Source organism: Bos grunniens, chromosome 7 (genome assembly GCF_055505025.1).
Source record: "Bos grunniens cultivar Pamir isolate PY7600 chromosome 7, Bosgru_T2T1.0, whole genome shotgun sequence".
Classification (NCBI taxonomy): Eukaryota; Metazoa; Chordata; class Mammalia; order Artiodactyla; family Bovidae; genus Bos; species Bos grunniens.
Genome location: NC_141171.1, coordinates 65,966,242 through 65,989,457, shown reverse-complemented (window position 1 = coordinate 65,989,457; position 23,216 = coordinate 65,966,242). Strand labels below are relative to the sequence as shown.

Below are 23,216 nucleotides of genomic sequence, written 5' to 3'. Positions count from 1 at the left end.
TTCAAAAATCTTACCTTTTCACATCACGGGTCATCCTATGTTCTAATTTCACCTGTTTCACCTCTCCAGGGAGGGGTTCCTTTCCTGCATCTAGACTCAACAGCAGTAGTTGCTACATCTCTCCTCCCTTGGCTGCCCTCAGCAGCAACAGAAGCCATCAAAAGTGAGACAATGAGACCTTGTGGTCCAGAGAAGCTTTTTATCCACTTGGACAGCCCATCTTCTGCCGTTGACCTTACCTGACTCCCACGACTCTTATCGAAACTGCCTCCTATGGGACAGTGACAGTTTCTTAAGTTGAGGAAGATGTAAGAAGTTTGGAAAAAGAAAAAAAGACAGAAGCTCAGAGTTCAGCCAAATGTGCTTTTTCAAGCCCTGGCTTGAACCGAGTATTTCCTCTTGGTTTTCAGATGTCCTTTGGCAAGAAGGGCATTTTTGTCTCTCATCAAAATAGACCCAAATTCTTTTTCCCATTATGTTCACATGCCTGGCCTGAGCCAGCCAGTCAGCTTGGCCAGCCTCCCAGCCCACCCGAGTACTAGCAGGGTGAGAAGGCAGCAGCTGCCGACTGGGGGCTGAAGGAAGAGAGAGCTGGCTTGAGCTGTGCAGGGACCTGAAGGAACTGGGAAACAGCCAACTGCAGAGGTGAGTGGGAGCGGGGCAGGGAAGCTCGTCACCAAGATTAGGACGCATCCAAGTTCATTTAAAGAAAGGCCAAGCATGCCTTCTCACCTTTGCACCTCTGTGTCTTGCCCACTTACAGTGCAGGTGAGATCTGCCTCTGAGAAATGTCCTGGGATGTTTTCTTAGTACACAGAGTCCTCTCCTGTCTTGCTAATGTCTACATCCTCCGTCTGTGTTTTTACCATCTCCCTCCTCTGTGTAGTCCCATTTTTCTAGCAACTGACAGATAATTCTGTCAATGGATTGGGTTTGGCTTCAAAACCATGTGAAGGAGAAAACCCCAAGTTAGAATTCGAAAATCCGATTGTAAAAGACTGCCAGGAAGCAACTGTGGTTGAATTGCCTCTCTGTAAACTGGTAGGGCCACCTGGAAGGGATGGGGCCAATTACAACAAAACTGCAAAGGCCCAAGGTACATGTGTGGGCTAGGAGCTGGACAACCACATCCAAGCTGTTTTCAAGCACATACTGGGATTTATCAACAGCTGTTCCATGTTTAGATTTGTGGATGTCCTGGTAGTACCCCAGGATGGATTCCCACAGAGGTCACCAAGGGAGAGGAATAGTGTGTGTAGATGGTGATGAACAGTGGGCCAGTGATTTTCAGGGTGCTCATACGGATCCTTTGAGGTATAAGGCAAGCAAGACAAGATAGAGACTTGTAAGTTGGCTCAGTTTCATAGAAATTCCAACTAAATTTCTCTACCTGGGATATAAAGAGTCCATTCAATTTGGCAGAAACAAATGCTCTGAGCATTAGCTTCTGACCTTAGAAAGGAAAGTGTATAGTGTAGGAAAAGGTGCTGAAATGTTTGACAGCAAATGTTAGACACATTCTGAGGGCAAAAAAACATCTTTCCCCCTTCTTTTGTTTATTCAACAAATACTTCCTGAGTATGCTAGGCTTGTGTTTGGTGCTGTGGATCTCAGAGTAAACAAAATAGGCATGCTTTCAGCCTGCCGGCCATGCGGTCAAGTGGGGCAGTAAATCTGAAGGGGTATGAGTACCCACAGCAAAAGCAGTGAAGAGAGCGTTGCTAAAACTGTCCAAAGGGGGTCATTTTTGTCTCAGAGTTTAAACTTTTCCTTCAAGCATTTTACCTTCTTGAATGAATATCTTTTCCCTCTATGAGTTTCACTTACATACAGACCTTGTCCTTCTACCTTCTGAAAACCCTCTTTATCAGAAGCTTTAAGCTGGAGGCAGACTGCTCAGCTTTTCCCAAGAATACAAACAGCCTGAGAGCAGAGGCTGAAGTGATGGCAGTTTCGGTCCTCAAGAGACAGTAGCCCTCTCCCTCATGAAACAAAATTTATGTTATTCTGAAACCACTTGTGATACCAGGCAAAGTGTTAGAAAGCCTGGATTTTGTCGGACACTGTGTGGAGTTTGGAACAAGTCAGTTTTGCTATCTAAGCCTATCTCTTTACCTATAAAATGGAAGGGGTAGACCAGATGGTCTATCAGGTGTTCCATTTCTCTAATAATTTTTTTTTCTAATAATTTCACAAGATATTTACAAAGAAACCATGTACATTCACATAAAATACTCTTGAGAGTCCCTTGGACTGCAAGGAGATCCAGCCAGTCCGTCCTAAGGGAGATCAGTCCCGAGTGTTCGTTGGAAGGACTGATGTTGAAGCTGACACTCAAATACTTTGCCACCTCATGCGAAGAGCTGACTCACTTGAAAAGACTCTGATGCTGGAGGGATTGAAGACAGGAGGAGAAGGGGACGACAGAGGATGAGATGGCTGGATGGCATCACCGACTCGATGGACGTGAGTCTGAGTGAACTCTGGGAGTTGGTGATGGACAGGGAGGCCTGGCGTGCTGCGATTCATGGGGTCGCAAAGAGTTGGACACGACTGAGTGACTGAACTGAACTGATCTTTTACCTATCAAATGGGAAACTTCATCAACCATGTAGAATATCCAGGAACCTAGAATCTGAAAGAACCAGGCTGCAGACAACCCTGCCCACTTCTCCCACCCTCATCCCATTCCCCTGCCCTGTCTTCCGAGTTTCAAGGCTGTGAACGTCCACCACAGCTTCACTCTGTCATTTATCTAGATTCGGGATCTGCGATGAAAAACTGGCATAGTCAGAATCATCTACTTTCAAAAGAACCACGCTAAAAAGCATGTAATTTGGATAATCTTATAATACCTATTGAAATCCCTTTAAGGGAAAATCAATTCATTGTTATAAAGTATTAGAATATTTACTTTTAGTGCATATAGTTTCTTTCTCTGAATGCAGTCCCATCATAAATGCCATTTCCTATCCTCCCCCTACATATTTTCTCACGTGGAAAATCAAAGTTATATAGTATTATGTTATTAAATAGGGCCAAGAAGCATGTCTTATTCATCTTTGTATCCTCTGTGGCTTTCATTGTATCTGGCACACAATAAATGTTTCTCAAAATAATGATTAATATAGAAAAACCATGCCCTATTTTACTTTTGGTATTAAAAAAGAAAGCACACACACACAATATCTAATCCATTATTTACAGCTAATAGAGGCTGATCTTATTCCTTTTAGTCCCTAAATGACACCCTGCATTCACCAGCTTCAGCACGTTCTATACATTGTGCAGACTCCGTCAGTATAATAAGCACTGAATTCAAGTTCTGCCACTAAAAAACTGTAATCTGAAACTGAATAGACCACCCTTATGGCAGAAAGTGAAGAGGAACTAAAAAGCCTCTTGATGAAAGTGAAAGTGAAGAGTGAAAAAGTTGACTTAAAGCTCAACATTCAGAAAACAAAAATCATGGCATCTGGTCCCATCACTTCATGGGAAATAGATGAGGAAACAGTGGAAACAGTGTCAGACTTTATTTTTGGGGGGCTCCAAAATCACTGCAGTTGGTGACTGCAGCCATAAAATTAAAAGACGCTTACTCCTTGGAAGGAAAGTTATGACCAACCTAGATAGCATATTCAAAAGCAGAGACATTACTTTGCCAACAAAGGTCTGTCTAGTCAAGGCTATGGTTTTTCCTGTGGTCATGTATGGATGTGAGAGTTGGACTGTGAAGAAGGCTGAGCGCCGAAGAATTGATGCTTTTGAACTGTGGTGTTGGAGAAGACTCTTGAGAGTCCCTTGGACTGCAAGGAGATCCAACCAGTCCATTCTGAAGGAGATTAGCCCTAGGATTTCTTTGGAAGGAATGATGCTAAAGCTGAAACTCCAGTACTTTGGCCACCTCATGCAAAGAGTTGACTCATTGGAAAAGACTCTGATGCTGGGAGGGATTGGGGGCAGGAGGAGAAGGGGACGACAGAGGATGAGATGGCTGGATGGCATCACTGACTCGATGGACGTGAGTTTGTGTGAACTCCGGGAGTTGGTGATGGACAGGGAGGCCTGGCGTGCTACGATTCATGGGGTTGCAAAGAGTCGGACACAACTGAGCAACTGAACCGAACCAAACCGAAGCTGAATAATGAACATTTCTATGCTTCCATTTCTTCAAATGGAAAACTGGGGCAACAGAATAGATGAGATTGGGACTTTCATGCTGGTCCAGTGGTTAAGACTCCAATGCTTACAATGCAGGTGGCCTGGGTTCCATCCTTCGTCAGGGAATAGAGCCTGCATGTCACAACTAAAGATCCTGCATGCCGCAAATAAGAGCCTGCACAGCCAAATTAAAAAAAGAAAAAAGAATACTTGAACTAAAGACAATGGTAGTTCTTAAATGGGAGACTTCAAAAGGTAGAGAAAAAGACAGGAAGCACAGCAAAAATGTAATGATTATAGTACCTTCGGTTCAGTTCAGTCACTCAGTTGTGTCTGACTCTTTGTGACCCCACAGACTGCAGCACACCAGGCTTCCCTGTCCATCACCAAATCCTGGAGCTTGCTCAAACTCATGTCCATCAAGTCGATGATGCCATCCAACCGTCTCATCCTCTGTCATCCCCGTCTCCTCCTGCCTTCAATCTTTTCCTTCAGTCTTTCAATCAAGGTCTTTTTAATGAGCCAGTTCTTTGCATCAGGTGGCCAAAGTATTGGAGCTTCTTCTTCAGCATCAGTCTTTCCAATGAATATTTAGGGTTGATTTCCTTTAGGATTGATTGGTTTGATCTCCTTGCAGTCCAAGGGACTCTCAAGAGTCTTCTAACACACCACAGCTCAAAAGCATCAATTTTTCTGCACTTAGTTTTTTTTATGGTAACTCTCACATCCATACACGACTACTGGAAAAACCATAGCTTTGACTACACAGACCCTTGTTGGCAAAGTAATATTTCCACTTTTTAATATGCTGTCCAGGCTTGTCATAGATTTTCTTCAATGGAGCAAGCATCTTTTAATTTCAAGGCTGTAGTCACCATCTGCAGGGATTTTGGAGCCCCCAAAAATAAAGTCTGACACTGTTTCCATTGTTTCCCCATCTATTTCCCATGAAGTAATAGGACCAGATGCCATGATCTTAGTTTTTTCAATGTTGAGCTTTAAGCCAACTTTTTAACTCTCCTCTTTCACTTTCATCAAGAGGCTCTTTAGTTCTCCTTCACTTTCTGCCATAAGGGTAGTGTCATCTGCATATCTGAGGTTATTGATATTTCTCCTGGCAATCTTGATTCTAGCTTGTGCTTCATCCAGCCCAGCATTTCTCATGATGTACTCTGCATAGAAGTTAAATAAGCAGGGTGACAATATACAGCCTTGACATACTCCTTTCCCAGTTTGGAACAAGTCTGTTGTTCCATGTCCAGTTCTAACCGTTGCTTCTAGACCCGCATACAGATTTCTCAGGCGACAGTTAATGTGGTCTGGTATTCCCATCTCTTTAAGAATTTTCCACAGTTGTGATCCACATAGTCAAAGGCTTTAGCATAGTCAATGAGGCAGAAGTAGGTGCTTTTCTAGAATTCTCTTGCTTTTCCTATGATCCAGCAGATGTTTGGCAATTTGATCTGTGATTGCTTTGCCTTTTCTAAATCCAGGTTGAACATCTGGAAGTTCTCGGTTCACATACTGTTGAAGCCTAGCTTGGAATATTTTGAGCATTACTTTGCTAGCATGTGAGATGAGTGCAATTGTGAGGTAGTTTGAGCATTCTTTGGCACTGCCTTTCTTTGGGATTGGAATGAAAACTGATCTTTTCCAGTCCTGTGGCCACTGCTGATTTTCCAACCTTGCTGGCATATTGAGTGCGGCATTTTAACAGCAGCATCTTTTAGGATTTGAAATAGTTCACTAGCTTTGTTCATAGTGATGCTTCCTAAGGCCCAATTGAGTTTGCACTTAAAGATCTCCATGTAAATTTTAGAATCAGTTTGTCTCATTCCAGGGGAGATTTGGTGTGATTTGTTTTTTCATTTTTTTTTTATTTGTAACTCTTGGGTGATTCTAATGAGTAGCAAGCATAAAAAATCACTGCTGGCCATTCACTTTGACATTCGCTATTACTTACTTAGCAGGTTGCATGTGAAGATGACACCTAGGCTCACCTGCACTTTCTTATTCCAGATGAAAGAAGAGGCTGGACATATGCTACACAATGAGAATCCAAACCAGGTAAATATGAGTCCCCTACCCACCAAACTGTGCTTTCCTGAATGTTCAGATGGTAAAGAATCTCCCTGCAATGCAAGAGACCCAGGTTCAGTCCCTGGATCAGGTAGATCCTTTGGAGATGGGAATGGCTACCTATTCCAGTATTCTTGCCTGGAGAAATCCATGGACAGAGGATCCCAGCAGGCTACAGTCCATGGGTCGCAAAGAGTCAGACACAACTAAGCGGCTTCACTTCACTTTAACCCATAAAAGTGGTAAGCATGCAGCCAGTGCTCCCGTCCATGCCTGTGCTTGTAGCGTAACTGACAGGGTGCTGGGGTAGCTGACATGTTAGTGAAGTGCTCCCCTCAGTAGCTGAGCAGAATCACTGGACTCCAAGCTGCCTCCTTATCACTCAAGCCCCTTTGCCTGCATGTAGGGCACTGAAGGGCCCCACAGCTGTCCCACCAAGGTCTCCTGGCCCTTAGAATGCCCCAGGCTCAGGCCTTTGGAACCACCCCTTCTACATCTGCTCTGGGGACGAGGGAGGTCCACTATGGTCTGGGGGGTGGGGTGGGGAACAAGCTGCAGCAGATCCCAATAACGTCTGATCTGTATGCACCTGCCCTTCACAGAGACCTTTGTCCTGTATATGTTCCTGGCACTTTGGGCTTCAGGAGACAGAAAACACCATGATCCATGAAAACACAGCTAGTCTTACTCATGAAAATGAGGTTTTAAATTTGACTAAACTCAAAGGGAAGATTCTTAGGCCATCTGGAAAAGCTCATGAAAAGGGTCCTTTGACTCCTAAAAATGGAGTAATTGCAAAAGCCCAAGATGAACTGACTGGCAAGTTTGGGGGTGACCTTTAAACAGCCTATGTAAAAGAACAAGTTTCTGTGGTCCTGGTGATCCAACCTATAATGGCGAGACAGAAAAAGAGAGAGAGAGAGAAATCAAGAAAGAAAGAAGAAAAGGAGGTCATTTTTCATAACTCAGGACCACAAAGAGTAGTAGGCGTTGAAAAACATTTCACTGGCCCTAGAAAATGACTTACAAACTTCTTCTGATTGAAAGTGTGAAGGGATAATCAGAGAAGAAGAGTCAATGCAGATTCAGGTTGCTCTGAATGAGTCCATCAAAACAGTCTACTAGGGGACTTCCCTGGTGGTCCAGCTGGCCAAGACTCCACACTTGCAATGCAGGGGGCCCAGGTTCCTTCCCTGGTCAGAGAACTAGACCCCACATGTTGCAACTAAGAGGTCACATGCCACAACTAAGAGTTCACACGCCACAACTAAGAGTAAGATCCTGCATTCCACAAAGCAGCCAAATAAATTAGTATTAAAAAACAAAAAACCACTCCTCCAAATCTCCAAAGTCTGGGTTAAGACATGGCATCCTATTAGATCAGCTTCCAGTACAAGGATGTTCACTAACTGCACACACCCGTAGGGACCACCACTTCTCGTTCTCTCCCTTGAAGGAACATGAGCAGACTCCATCCAGGCTTATAAACATAAACTGTAATGGACATTTGTCATCCCTGTGCAAGGTATTGTGGAAATTGGTGACACACCAGGGATTTCCTTCTACAAGACTGGACCTTCCTGTTTTACCATCAGGGTTGCTACCTTTGATGTTTTAGGCTTCTGGAGAACATGTCAGGACCACCCAGTGATGGCCAGTGCCTATTCTTTCCCCAGGAAGCCTCTTATCAGCCTCAGACATAAGCTGGCAGCCCAAGCTTGTGTCTATGGGAGGCAGAGGACTTCTTACAAGTCAGAAAATGTGTTTGTTTACTCTTTTCTTCAAGGACAAAAGAGTGATGGGCACTGGAAAGCAGGCCTGGCTGGGGAACACAGTGAAGTCCCCTGGCCTCATCAAAGATCCTGCAGATCCCTCTGTGATGGCCGTCCCAGCCTTGCTGCCCACTGGATTTCAATGGGGAGCTTTAAAAACAGGGCAGCCCATGCTCCATCCCAGAGACTCTTATGTAACTGATCTGGGAAGGAGACTGCATACTGAGATTTTTTAAAAGCTCCCAGGTAATTGCCATGTATAGAAAATCTGCATCTCTGTTCAACATGAGGACTGGTCATGAAATCCCATGGCTCTTGGAAGGTTCATCTGTCATTATCTAGGTGACAAAACTGCCTGCTAGATTCTCTGGGGCAGGTGTGCACTCTTCCTTCGCTCAACCCTTAAGCTCTAACTTTCATGCTCACCTCCACACAAGCCTGAGAGCTCTTGGCAAGGAAGAGTCTCCTGTGGAAGCTGGGAAAGGTCAGCAGATATGCCATGCTGGCATGACTGAGAACTTGATGGCCCGTCACTCCTGCCAGGCTTCAGCAGTGAGCCACCTGGGAAGGCAGGAGTCTGGTTAGGGCCTGACATTTTCTTGTCGTCCCCTAGGAGGGACACATCTGGGGCTCCATGAGGAGGACGGCTTTCATCCTGGGCTCCAGCCTTCTCTTGTTGATGGTCCACTGGAACTGCGTCATAGGGTAAGTCTGCTCGGCCGGCTCTAATTCAGGATCTGGGGGCCTTGCGGTGGAGGTCTGAGGGCAGAGCATGGATTCAGGAGCTGTCCACCCACCAGTCTTCACGCAGAAACATGAATGAGTTTTCTTTCAAGGTATCTTCAGAGATTTTGGGGTGCTTCCTGCTACTTTTGGCAAGCCCAGTGGGAGAGGCTGCTGTCTACATTTGAAGGGAAGGAGTGGCTCCTCTACATTCTAGGTAAGATTCCCAGACACCAGCCCTTAGGGTTTGGGTACGGGTTATAGCTTAATTCTGTTTGTTTTGTTCTCTACTCAGAGACCTCTCAGTTTATTGCACTAAGGAAAGAGGACCTAAAGACAGTGGTAATCCCAAAGAGTACTAAATTTGTGGGCAATCTTGAGTGGATGTTTAAGGAACTTGAAAAAAAAGAACTTGAGACATCCCCCTAGCTATGTCAAACAGAGAGGAAAAAGAAATGAAAGGAATAAAAAACAATTTAAAAAGAAATAAAAGGAATCCAGATTGGAAAAAAGTAAAACTCTCATTGTTTGCAGATGACATGATACTATACACAGAAAACCCTAAAGATTCTATCAGAAAATTACTAGAGCTAATCAGTGAATTTAGCAAAGTTGCAGGATATAAAAATCAATACTCAGAAATCTCTTGCATTCCTATATATTAACAATGAAAAATCAGAAAGAGAAATTAAGGAATCAATCCCATTCACACTGCAACAAAAAGAATAAAAAATACCTAGGAATCAACCTACCTAAGTTGTTCAGTCGTGTCTGACTCTTTGTGATCACATGGACTGTAGCCTGCCAGGCTCCTCTGTCCATGGAATTCTCCAGGCATTACTGGAGTGGGTTGCCATTTCCTTCTCCAGGGGATCTTCCAACCCCAAGGATTGAATCCAGGTCTCCTGCTTTGCAGGCAGATTCTTTGCCTTCTGAGCCACCAGGGAACCCCACACAAAAAGACAAAAGAGCTGTATTCAGAAAACTATAAGACACTGATGAAAGAAACCAAAGACAATATAAACATATGAAGAGATATTCCATGTTCCTAGGTAGGAAGAATCAATATTGTGAAAATGACTCTACTACCAAATGTAATTTACAGATTCTATGTGATCCCTATCAAATTACCAATGGCATTTTTCACAGAACTAGAATTTAAAAAATCTCACAATTCATATGGAAACATAAGAGACCCTGAATAGCCAAAGCAATTTTGAGAAAGAAGAATGGAGCTGGTGAAATCAACCTTCCTGACTTCAGACTATACTACAAAACTACAGTCATTGAGATAGTATGGTCCTGGCACAAAAACAGAAATATAGACCAATGGAACAGGATATAAATAAATATACCCGTGAAATAAATATATCCAGAAATAAACCCATGCACCTACAGGTAGCTTATTTTTGACAAAGGAGGCAAGAATATACAATGGGGCAAAGATAGTCTCTTTAATAAGTGCTGCTGGAAAAACTGGACAGCTATGTGTAAAAGAATGACACCATACACAAAGATAAATTAAAAATGGATTAAAGACCTAACTGTAAGACCAGAAACTATAAAACTCTTAGAGGAAAGCATAGGCAGAACACCCTATGACATAAATCACAGCAAAATCCTCTATGACCCACCTCCTAGAGTAATGGAAATAAAAACAAAAATAAACAAGTGGGGCCTAATTAAATTTAAAAGCTTTTGCACAGCAAAAGAAACTATAAACAAGGTGAAAAGACAACCTTCAGAATGGGAGAAAATAATAGTAAATGAAACAACTGATAAAAGATTAATTTCCAAAATATACAGACAGCTCATACAAGTCAATACCAGAAAGACAAACAACCCAGTCAAAAAGTGGACAACAGACCTAAACAGACATTTCTCCAAGAAGACATACAGATGGCTAACAAACACAGGAAAAGACGCTCAACATTGCTTATTATTAGGGAAATGCAAATCAAAACCACAGTGAGATATCACCCCACACTGGTCAGAATGACCATCATCATCCAAAAACAAAGATGATCAAAATTCAATAAAGAGGGAAGATGAATGAAAACATAAAAAAATAAAAAATTATGGACCTTAAAAAAATCTACAAATAATAAATGCTGGAGAAGGTGTGGAGAAAAGGGAACCCTCTTGTACTGTTGGTGGAAATGTAAATTGATACAGCCACTATGGAAAACAGTATGAAGATTCCTTAAAACAGTAGGAATAAAACCATCCATATGACCCAGCAATCCCACTACTAGGCATATACCCTGAGGAGACGAAAACTTAAAAGACACATGTACGCCAATGTTCATTACACCACTGTTTACAATACCTATGACATGGAAGCAATCTAGATGTCCATTGACAGATGAATGGATAAGAAAGGTGTGGTGATTATATACAATGGAATGTTCAGTTCAGTTCAGTCGCTCAGTCGACTCTTTGCGACCCCATGAATCGCATTACGCCGGGCCTCCCTGTCCATCACAAACTCCCGGAGTTCACTCAGACTCACGTCTGTCGAGTCAGCGATGCCATCCAGTCATCTCATCCTCTGTTGTCCCCTTCTCCTCCTGCCCCCAATCCCTCCCAGCATCAGAGTCTTTTCCAATGAGTCAACTCTTTGCATGAGGTGGCCAAAGTACTGGAGTTTCAGCTTTAGCATCATTCCTTCCAAAGAAATCCCAGGGCTGATCTCCTTCAGAATGGACTGGTTGGATCTCCTTGCAGTCCAAGGGATTCTCAAGAGTCTTCAACACAACAGTTCAAAAGCATCAATTCTTCAGCTCTCAGCCTTCTTCACAGTCCAACTCTCACATCCATACATGACCACAGGAAAAACCATAGCCTTGACTAAACGGACCTTTGTTGGCAAAGTAATGTCTCTGCTTTTGAATATGCTATCTAGGTTGGACATAACTTTCCTTCCAAGGAGTAAGCGTCTTTTAATTTCATGGCTGCAGTCACCATCTGCAGTGATTTTGGAGCCCCCAAAAATAAAGTCTGACACTGTTTCCACTGTTTCCCCATCTATTTACTCAGCCATAATAAGGAACACATTTGAGTCAGTTCTAGTGAAGTGGATGATCCTAGAGCCTATTATACAGAGTGAAGTAAGTAAGAAAGAGAAAAATAAATATTGTATACTAACGCATATATATGGGATCTGGAAAGATGGTACTGATGAAATAAATTATTTGCAGGGTGGCAGAGGACACAAAGACAAAGAGAACAGACTTATGCACATGGAAGTGGGCAGGAAGGAGAGGGTAGGATGTATGGAGTGAGTAACATGTAAACATACATTACCATTTGTGAAATAGATACCAATGGGAATTTGCTGTATTACTCAGGGAACTCAAACCACAGCTCTGTAACTTGCAAGGGGTGCGGGATGGGGAGGGGGGTGGGAGGGAGGTTCGGGAAGGAAGGAACATAGGTAAACCTCTGACTGATTCATGGTGATGTTTGGCAGAAAACACAATACTGTAAAGCAATTATCCTTCAATTAAAAATAAATTAAAAAAAAAGATCTTGAGACATGTCCCACATGCACAAAAATAGAAAAATTTAAAAAAAAAGTTTATGTGTAAACGAAAGCATGTGAGAGCAGTACTCCAGCTTCCAGACGTCAGGTTCACAAGAACAGAGGGCTGCTGTGTCTCATGTGAGGCTATGTCCTTGGGGCTGATGCAACCTAGCTCTTGGGGCCTGACAGCATGTGTTCAATCAGCAAATATTTACTGACAGTGCCACTGGCTCTAAAGAGTCCTAAGGAAACAGAGTAGAAGAAAAAGCTGTTTTAAGATAGATATCTGTAACAGCATTACCTACAATAGTGACTGTCCTCAATTATACATGCATTCAATCAAATAGTACTTTTAAGTGACTTTGTGCCAAACTCATAAGTAGGATATAGAAAAATTTAAGATAAAGTATTAATATACTCTAGCTACCCGATTCAAATTATGTCACAGTCTGACTGGAATAAAATAACTACAAAACAAACCTCAACCAAAACTATGTCACAGCCTAGAAGGGGAGATAAAAATGTGTCAATTTCACAAAGCAAATGTAGAGATAAATAAAATGTTTCATGTTTCTGAAGACTGTTTTCTTCAGAAAGAAAACTGAAAATGGGCTAAATATTAAACATGATGGGTTAACGGAATCTTAAGGACTCACTGAAAAAAACAACGCAAATTACAAATGTACATGGGGAGAGTGGTGGGAAAACATTTTATGTTTCTGTTACGATGATGGGGAAACCACCTATCATCTGTGATAGGTAGTGATAAGCAAATACAAGACAGAAAAAATATTTGCAATTTGACAAGTTAGAGCTGAAAAAAATGCTCAAGACACCTCTTGCGATTTTCACTCTGTATTCCTCAAGGAGCCCTTGGATGAACAGGTAGGCAGGCACCTCAATGGACGGCCCACTAGGCCTAAGGGCCAAACTGCCTTGAGGACCTTTATGCCAGTCACATTTCCCCATCGTGTTAGCCAAATACTTTCCAGGTATCAACTGGCACAAGCCATGGTACCTGATGGAGCAACAAGGCTACTAAAGGAGAATGGAAGGAAGAGACAGAGAACGGACAAAAACACCCTTGCTCCTTGGGATACTGAAAGTAGAGGAGGCAGCAAATCAAGGCAAAATACAGTTAACAGCACAAGAGTTAGGTAACACTGTGATGTCACCTGGATAACTGCCACTTGGGGTGGATAAAGTGCTGATTTGTTCACTGGAGGAGATCAGAGATATTTGGAGTGACTTCATGGAAAAGTGGGATGCGGACCAAGAGCTCTATCTAAATTTGTGTTGATCGGCATTTTCTAAAACATCCTGCAGGACAACAGCATTTCTGTAGGGGGTTAATGGGGTTCGGGGGAGACCATACCAGGTATCATCCGAATGGGCCATGTGTGAGAGTAAAGGAGGGGTTATTAAGAATGATGCTGGAATCATAGATGTATATTGAAACTGTCCTGGGCAGACAGGGACATATGGCCATCCTCTTCTGAGCTATCTGAGAAAACAGTACTGGATACAGAAAAGCCTGGGAAAGGCTGAGTTTAACAAAGTCAAACAGGAAATATTAGAGCTGTTACCACACTGGTCTGGACCCTGACTCTCTAAGAGGGCAGGGTGTGAAGACTGTTTAACCAAGGAGCCCCTCAGAGTTGGGTTTTCCACTTTGCAAAACGCCCACTGGACACCTGAGCTCCCTCTGCTCATGGCATCATAGGCTCATGAGGACTGGGGGACCTGACTGCCCCTCATGAGCTGAACTGGTCTCCCCCTGCTCCTCCCTTCCTCGGCTATTCTTCGGGCTCAGAGGGCAGATAGCCAAAAGTCAACCCAAAGTCCTTTCTATGTGGAGTGCATCACATATCTTATAATGTTTTGTTGTTCTGTCTCAAACCACCGCGAAGTCTATTGCCCCCGTACTACAGCTAAGGAAAGAAATAGAGACACTCCTTAAGTGACCCATGACAGTTTCCAGAGCAGGCTTGTCCCCTGAAGACTAAAAGCAGGGCCCCAGCCCTGGGCTTGCCCACAGTGTAACCTCAGTAACCACCAAGCATGTGTTCAGGCAATACTTACCCTGCCAGCTCCTGAAGTTGCCCTGATGTTTTCCTTCTGCTTCCTAACTTTAGGTGTCACCCAAGTGCCTCTTCTGGTCTACCGGACCTTCAGTGGACTTCTCCTGGTGGTGACGTGACTGGAAAGCCTAACTTCATCTCCCGCTACCGAATTCATGTCGACAACAATGGCCGTGTAAGTGTTGCTGCAGCTTCTGCAGGCTGGAGCACAGAGAGCAGGGGCTGAAGCTGCGACCTCCAAACTCTGCTAGCCAGCCCTGGACAGAGCATGGCCAGTGCGAGCCCAGCGCTTCTGTAAAAGGCTCCCCCAGATTAGAAGCTTAGAGAGAGTACATAATATGTCTCAAATCTCAGAGCCAGCCAGTTAAGACTCATGTCTGGTCTCCTGACCCCTAGACTTGGCTCTACACCTGCCTGTTCTGGCCCTTGACACCTGGGTCAGCATTTTAGGAACAGAAATGACTGTCTCAGTCCAGCACTGACCAAGCCCCAGAGAAGTCAGGCAGGTCTCCCCTTACCCACGGGGTCAGGGACAGCAATGGCAGACGCCGACAGATATCAGTTGGCCTTGTTTGGGAAGGACACAGCTGCGGAAACAATGGATAACCCCACCATCATTAATTCTGTCTGTGTGCGTGTGGTTGTTTTTTAAGCAGGGACTCCTTCCCAATTATTTCATTCAACCAATTGAACAGAGCTACCAGATTTTATAAGACCAGTCCATGCTCTGCTTACCCTCCCTCTCTTCTGGACAGGATAGCTAGTTAATGTTTCTCCTCCTTCTTCAAATCCTCAACACATCCTCCTAGATTATGGCTTTGCCTTCAAGTAGAAGAGACCCTTCACAGCCTCGCACCACTGTAGCCTGCGGGGAGCACCTGCACGCGTGCTCTCCCTGTCCACCTGAGGCAGCATGTAGTCTCCCCTTGTTCCTCCTCCAGCTGTTCCTCTACCATCTGTACACTGCAGCCACCACCTCTTGTTTACTCCAGCAATTATTCTTTCTCTTTCTTGCATTCTTTTAATTTTTCCTCTCCTGCTGTCTTCAGTTCAGTTCAGTTCAGTCGCTCAGTCATGTCCGACTCTTTGCAACCCCATGAGCTGCAGCAGGCCAGGCCTCCCTGTCCATCACCAGCTCCCAGAGTTTACCCAAACTCATGTCCATTGAGTCGGTGATGCCATCCAACCATCTCATCCTCTGTCGTCCCCTTCTTCTCCTGCCCTCAATCTTTCCCAGCATCAGGGTCTTTTCAAGTGAGTCAGCTCTTTGCATCAGGTGGCCAAAGTACTGGAGTTTCAGCTTCAGCATCAGTCCTTTCAATGAACATCCAGGACTGATCTCCTTTAGGATGGACTGATTGGATCTCCTTGCAGTCCAAGGGACTCTCAAGAGTCTTCTCCAACACCACAGTTCAAAAGCATCAATTCTTCAGGAGTCAGCTTTCTTTATAGTCCAACTCTCACATCCATACATGACTACTGAAAAAACCATAGCCTTGACTTGACGGACCTTTGTTGGCAAACTACTGTCTCTGCTTTTTAATATGCTGTCTAGGTTGGTTGTAACTTTCGAAGGAGTAAGTGTCTTTTAATTTCATGGCTGCAATCACCATCTGCAGTAATTTTGGAGCCCAGAAAAATAAAGCCAGCCACTGTCTCCCCATCTATTTGCCATGAAGTGATGGGACCAGATGCCATGATCTTCGTTTTCTGAATGTTGAGCTTTAAGCCAACTTTTTCACTCTCCTCTTTCACTTTCATCAAGAGGCTTTTTAGTTCCTCTTCACTTTCTGCCATAAGGGTGGTGTCATCTGCATATCTGAGGTTATTGATATTTCTCCTGGCAATCTTGATTCCAGCTGTGTTTCATCCAGCCCAGCGTTTCTCATGATGTACTCTGCATAGAAGTTAAATAAGCAGAGTGACAATATACAGCCTTGACATACTCCTTTTCTTATTTGGAACCAGTCTGTTGTTCCATGTCCAGTTCTAACTGTTGTTTCCTGACCTGCATACAGATTTCTCAAGAGGCAGGTCAGGTGGTCTGGTATTCCCATCTCTTTCAGAATTTTCCACAGTTTATTGTGATCCACACAGTCAAAGGGTTTGGCATAGTCAATAAAGCAGAAATAGATGTTTTTCTGGAACTCTCTTGCTTTTTTGACGATCCAGTGGATGTTGGCAATTTGATCTCTGTTTCCTCTGCCTTTTGTAAAACCAGCTTGAACATCTGAAAGTTCACAGATCACGTATTGCTGGCTTGGAGAATTTCGAGCATTACTTTATTAGCGTATGCTCTCTTACTCTCTGCTTTATCACAAACCTGCTATAATTTATCCCAGCTTAAAAACCAAACCAGACTCAAAACTGTTACCTCCCTCTCCCATACACACTCCCACTCATATTTTTGGTCCTCTTTGCAGAGTTGTCTCTACAGTTTCCAGTTCCTCTGTCTACTCTTATTCCCCATCATTTCACACTATGAAGAATGGAAAACACATATACGGAAGGTGAAAAGGTAGTACCCTGATCACTCATTTACCCACCACCTAGATTCACCAATCTTAAACAGTTCAAAATGTGTGCTTTTGCTATATATAAAAATATAAATATCTATGCATCTATAATTTTTTGGTTTGAAACTAAGACATCATAAAACTCTAAATCCTTCAGCCTGTACCTCGTACAAATAAACACAAAACTATCGTCTCACCTACTCTAGCTAGAAACTTCCTTCCATCAGCCTTAACCTCCATGGCTCCTTCAGAAATGTACAGGTTGCCAGTGTCCCTGTCACAGGCTTGTCTCATTAGCCCTAATTGGACTGTTTTCACAGTTGCTCATTGCCACCCTGTTGCAGCTTCTTATACTGGCTCCCAAGGCCCTGCTCTGCCCTCCAGCCTCATAGTTTATCCCTTCACAGTCTGCTTTCTGGTCCCACCTCACCCTAATCTCCCCAGCCTCTTAATGTTGACACGCAGGGCTCAGCCTTGCTCTCCTCTGTCCTCATCTCTTCGGTGTCATGATTTTAAATAGCGCCTAAACTCTGACAGCTCACACACATTTATCTCTCAAACCCAGACTCTCTCCTGATCCAGGATCAAATATCCACCTGCCTCATAGACATCTCCAATCCAACATGATCTACAGACCATTTCTGAACTTCTGCTCCCTCCAAAGTCTTTGCTCCCCACAGCCTCCCCCATCTGAGTTGGGCAGCTTCTCACACCCAGAGCCTTGGAGTCACTCTTGAGAATGTTCTTTCCCTCACACTCCACATCCAGTCTATCAGGAAACCTCCAGATTCCAACCACTTCTCACCACCTCCATTGCCACCTCCCTGGTCTGCACCACCGTCTTCTCATGTGTGTATTTTTGCAATTCTAATTAGCCTCTCCATTTCTGTTCTTGGTCTCCTACTGTCTATTCCCAACACAGCAGCCAGAGTAACCCTGTACATGCTGTCACTTCTTGGCTCACAGCCTCGGGATGACATCTACTTCTCTTGGAGTAAAAGTCCAAGTCCTCAGCGTGGCTTCAGGGGCCCTTATGCACTGGCTCCTCCCCAGCTCTTGACCTCACCTTCCACACTCCTCACCCCACTGCTCACTCCTATCCAGCCACAGATGCCAGGAGTGTGCCGCCTTAGAGCCTTCTTCCAGCTCTTCCCTTTACCCGAACACACTCCCCCTCCATAAACGTTTCCTCTTCATCATTTGTTCAAATCTCACCATCAATGAAGTTTACCCTGATCATTCTATTTAAAATGGTAAGCATATAAGTTCAGTGAGGGCAGGAATTTGTTTTGTTCACTGTTTTCTTCCCAGCACACAAAACACTGCCAGGAACGTAGAAAGTATTCAATAAATATCATTTGAATGAATGAGTGATCATACATCACACTCTCCTTTCGGTCGAGGTTGCCAGAAGAGGTGTTTTACTTCCTCTATAGGTAGTCTGAAATGAGTCTGGCCAGACTTGGCTTTGCCATGGCATGAAACTGAAGGTTTAGAGACTGAATTCTGGTCCCTCAATACACACAGAGCTTGGAGAAGCCAGAGAGCCAGGCCTGAAGTATAAGGACCACTCTGAACCTGGCCTTGCCTTGGGGCAATACACCTCCAGATTGCAGAAATTTCTCAGAAAGAAATCCTTTCTGACACCCCCAAACCAGTTCATTAGGACCAGCAAGTGACCTGTGGTCATGGGGCCATTCCCTGGCCATTCCTTGACCAACAAGTTGGTCAAGAGGCCAGATAGCAGCTCCCTGGCTCCTTCTTCACTGGGGCCTGAGGCAGTGAGACTAGATTGCATGAAAAGAAAGGGGGTGACTGGTCCCCAAGGAAAGGTTGGCTGCAGCATAGAGGCCCAATGGGGTGTGAGCATGTGGGGCCAGCTCTCCACAGTGACCTGGGAGAACGCTCAGGCAGGCCCCCATCCTGAGCCGAGGTCACTGAGGGTGACATCCTGTCACTGAGGGTGACTACCACCCTGAACACCAGGAAGACCCACTTATACAAGTTGGTCAAGAGGCCAGATTGCAGCTCTCTGACTCACATCCTTCTTCACTTGGGCCTGGTGAAGCGAGGCTAGACCACATGAGGAGGCCCATCACCTCGATCTCTGCACCTGACCCTGGTCAAGCCTCCCTGGATGACCAGGGGCCAAAAGGCTGAAGGAGTCAGGCTGACCGCCTTCTCCACACTCCCCAAGGTGCCTGTGTGAATACATGGGGTTGGGCCCGGGCGAGAAACGGGGAGGACAGTGGTGGAAGTTGTAGAAGGAGGAAGCAGCAGGCAAGTTCAGACAGACACTCAGGCTGGGGGAGGGGACTTTCCAAAAGCAGGGCATGTCCAGGTGGCTCCCCGCTGAGCTGGTCCGCACTCGGGGGCTGCCAGCTCCAGCCAGACATTACTCCTAGCACCCAGGAAACAAGGCCTCCTTGGAGTTGTGGGGATGGGACACCACCACCTGGTCTGGAAAGCCTCTTGTTATCTAGGTAACAGGAAGACCACTCTGTGCTCCATAGCTGACAACCCAAGACAACCCAGGAGTGTCTGGAACTCCCGTTTATGCCTGTGGCAGGGCAGTTTCCCATTCACTCCCCTATGGAATCTTTTCTGGCCATCATCCACTTTGCAGCTCATACAACTGAGGCAGAGACAGGCTACGTCACCCTCCCCAAATTATGCACCACAAAAACTCAAAGGCAGGTCTCTCTGGGTGCCATTTCAGTGTGTTTTCAACTTTGCTCCTTGTATGTAACCCCAGTTTTAACCTTTGCTTTCTCAAGTTCTGATCAGGGATGGGGAGAGGGAGGCTGGCAAATTATGAACTGGTAACTATCTTTGTAGACTCCTTCACCACCCAAAACCCTATAAGAAAATCCATAAGACACATGAGTGGACAGTACCCATTGCTCCAACCTATCTGTCCAGCCTATTGGACATGTGGTGAGTAGAGTTCGGCTTCCCCAGAGGAGAGGGCAGAGGGCCCCAGTCCCCTTCCTTAAGCTAAGGTCTCCTGCGCAAAATGGGACCGCACTGGGAGTTTCTTTCTTCTGCCCCTTCCACAGCTACCATTTATGCTGGCATATCCAAGGAAAAGCCAGATGCCTAATGTGAGTTATCTCATTTAGTCCTCCCAACAAGCATTTAGAAACAACCATTCTGATAATGAGGAAGTTGAGGTTCAAACAGTTAATACCTTGTCCTAGGTTTCAAGCTTAAAAACTTGAAAGTTGCTTGAAATTCGCTCAGTTGTGTCCAGCTCTTTGCGACCCCATGGATTGTAGCCTGCCAGGCTCCTTTGTCCATGGAATTCCCTTCTCCAGGAGATCTTCCCAACCCAGGTATCAACCCTAGGTCTCCTGCTTTGCAGGCGGATTCTTTATGGTCTGAGCCACCAGGAAAGCTGAAGGACTACAGTAAATTAAGGTCCAGAAATTCATTCATCTTCCCCAGATCTGAGTCAGGAAGTCTTCCTGGTACCACTCGGGGGGAAGGGGACATCTACCTTGGTTCCCTTCCTCCCCTCAGGCCCCCCTTCAGACAGCTCTCTCCTTGCAGATCAATATGCTGCTGGCAATACTGGGTCCAATAGTAATGGGCTCCCACTTGTCCTCCATCACCATGTGGATTTCCTTGGCCTTCATCTTCACCATGATCTCCCACTGTGGCTACCACCTACTTTCTTGCCTTCACCTGAATTCCATGACTACCACCATCAAAAGTAAGGCACCTCTCCCCACTTTGGGTCTCTGGGCAGTTAACACTCACCTTTATTTCTGGAGCTCCTGACAGCAGACACTGGTGTCTCAGTGTAAATGTGGGTCTAGTGGAGGGAGAGGCGTCTGGGGTCAGCACAATAACCACCATCGTGGGACCCAGATCATCTTGCCATTTTGGTTCTGACACTAGATCTTCCTTGGCACTGTTTAAGCTCCATTTACACCTGGACCCCTTGAGTGTATAGCGTAAGCTATGGGCACTACCAGAAAAATGCATGTATGCATACAATTCCTGCAGGTAATTCAAGGGGAGCTGTGTGCTTTCTGAAAGCCTCCAGTCTCAGCAGTGTGGTCTAGGACCCTCCTGCATCAGAAATCACCTGAGATGCTTTTTTCAAATGCAGGCTCTGGGGTTCCACTTCAGATACACAGAATCAAAGCCTCTGGGGAAACAGGGCCTGGCAACTGCATTTAGTAAGTGTTCCAGGGGAATCTGATGGATTCCAGAACCTACCTCAACAAGCAGGCTCTGCTGGAGGTTCTGACTTGTGTGCATCAAATCAGAGAGAGAACTTTTCAAAGGAAAAGCATCGATTTTCACTCTGGAGGGGCCCAGCAATCTGTGCACACCCACTCAGGTAACTCAGAAGCAGGTGGTGGGCACGGTGGGGACAGGTGTGGGGCAGGAAGGCTCAGGTGGGCACAGGTGGAATGGACATGAGCACACCAGCCTTCAGCACCCTCTCGTCTCCTCCAGGGTCGACCAGTGCTATGCGGCTCTGGGGATGCTGGACTACCTCCATGGGACTGACACTGTGCTTAAGCAGATCAAGGCCTACAAGAGACACATGATCCTGCTGGGCTTCACCCCAGTCTCTGAGAGCATCCCTGATCCTCCGAAGATGATGGACTAAGAAACAGCTGTAGTTCCACACTGGTCATCCCCTCAGCAGACAGTCCTCTGCTATGCCCGAGGACTCCTACTCACATCTAACAGCTTGCTCCTTCAGCCACACACTCTGATGATGACCCTACAAGGGCAGGGGAAGATCAGCTTCCTGGAAAAGCAGAGCCACAGAGACTAGGGCTCCCCCAACTGCTCCTGTTATCCACAATGGGTCCAAGCATTCACAGAAGGAAGGAAAAAATACATCTTCCCAGAATGCAGGCCAGCCAGAGGGAAGAAGCTACTGGAGAGGGTTCCTGGGGAGTCCAATGGTCCTCTCCAATGGAAGGGGACAGGCACCCCACATGATCCCTTGGTGGCCCTGGCAGAATACAGAATGACAAGGTGGCAGGGAGCTGTGAGCCTGCAGCCATCCTTGCTCCTGGCACCAGGGGATGAGGGAACCAGATGCTGCTTTGTCCCTTCCTGTCCCCTAAAGCCTCTCTCATACCCTACTCAGGACAGGGTTAGGACACCCTGGCAACAGTTCTGGGATCAAGTTCCCATTACACACACACAAACGCCCCATTCAACTCAGCCCACTGCAACTGGACCTCAGCCTCCTCTGAAAAGAAAAATAAGTCACATAGCTTCTCCCAGGATAATTGAAATATAAAGAGGTGCAGAGGTTACCCTAACACCTTCAGCCACTCACAGACTCAAAGGCCAAAGCCTGTGGCCCTGCTCAGCTGGGGCCCTTGTAACCACAGAGGGAAGGGTCAGAGTGCTGACCTTGGAGGACACCCAACCGAGGTACCCTAGTATCCCCTGTATAAAGGACCAAAAAGGCTAGCACCCTCTTCCTCCAATAAGGTAGCAAGTACACATCTGAACAGTGGGTAAGATCTTCATTTCCACCCAAATGATGAACCAGTTGTTTCAGCACCCTTTTCACAGGATAATTTTAGCAGCAATGCCTTTTCTGATGATACCTGTCTACAATGAAACCAGAGCTGCCCAGGTGGAAGCCACCCCCACCCTGGGTTCCCAGGGCAGTCATTGTCCAGAACCCCGTGGCTCCCAAGATCAAGGTGAAGACCACTCCTACTTGAAAGGCCACCATTATCAGTTCCCAAAGTCCAGTATTTTCCTGAACTTTCAGTTCTCCTCTCTAGAATAACCACCTGCTGTAGTTTTATGAAATACTTCCATGTCTGAGAAGGCCTCTCCAGGCAGGACTATCAAAGAGGACCTCTTCCTATGGGCCAGATCCAGAGGACCCGCCCGGGAGGCCAACCAACTTACCAGGCAGCGACCCCCTGGGGCCTGGTTGGGCCCCAACTCCTCTCTGGGACCGGGCACCTTTATCTGGTGGTATACAGCTTCTGGAGCATCGGCGCTGTGCGTGCTCACGGCTGCTAGCCCACACCCACAATCCATCCTACAAATAGACGACTGGAGAGCAGCCCATTTTCAGTGAACTTAGCGAGGGTCCAGAGTGAGGAGTGTGTAGAAAAAGGAAGAATGGAGGTCTTCCTCCCTTTCAGGTCTGTAGCCTGGAGGTAGTGTCAGGCTGCAGAGGGATGAAGGGCCTCACGTCTCACCGTTTCTTGGGCAGGTGTTTGGGCTGGCCCTCAGACTGGTTACCAAATAGTTCCATCAAAGGCTGAAGTCTCAACCTTCCCACCAGAAAATGTGAAAGGAAAAGCATGAGAAATAAACTGGTCTCCTTTGACCTGCAGTGGATACTTCTGTTCTG

At 45.6% G+C, this 23,216-nt stretch overlaps 1 protein-coding gene across 1 annotated transcript; it reads left to right on the top strand.

Annotated features, from left to right (window-relative positions):
• The first annotated feature begins 538 nt into the window (after positions 1-538).
• FAXDC2 (fatty acid hydroxylase domain containing 2) lies at positions 539-23,201 on the top strand. The gene is given in 12 exon segments (XM_086413828.1): positions 539-645; positions 6,181-6,228; positions 8,626-8,717; positions 8,849-8,952; positions 14,397-14,450; positions 14,453-14,517; positions 14,739-14,779; positions 19,697-19,761; positions 19,764-19,804; positions 20,411-20,528; positions 20,531-20,573; positions 21,329-23,201. Coding segments are annotated over 11 exon segments (828 nt in total). The 5' UTR covers positions 539-645; the 3' UTR covers positions 21,486-23,201.
• The last annotated feature ends 15 nt before the right edge of the window (positions 23,202-23,216 follow it).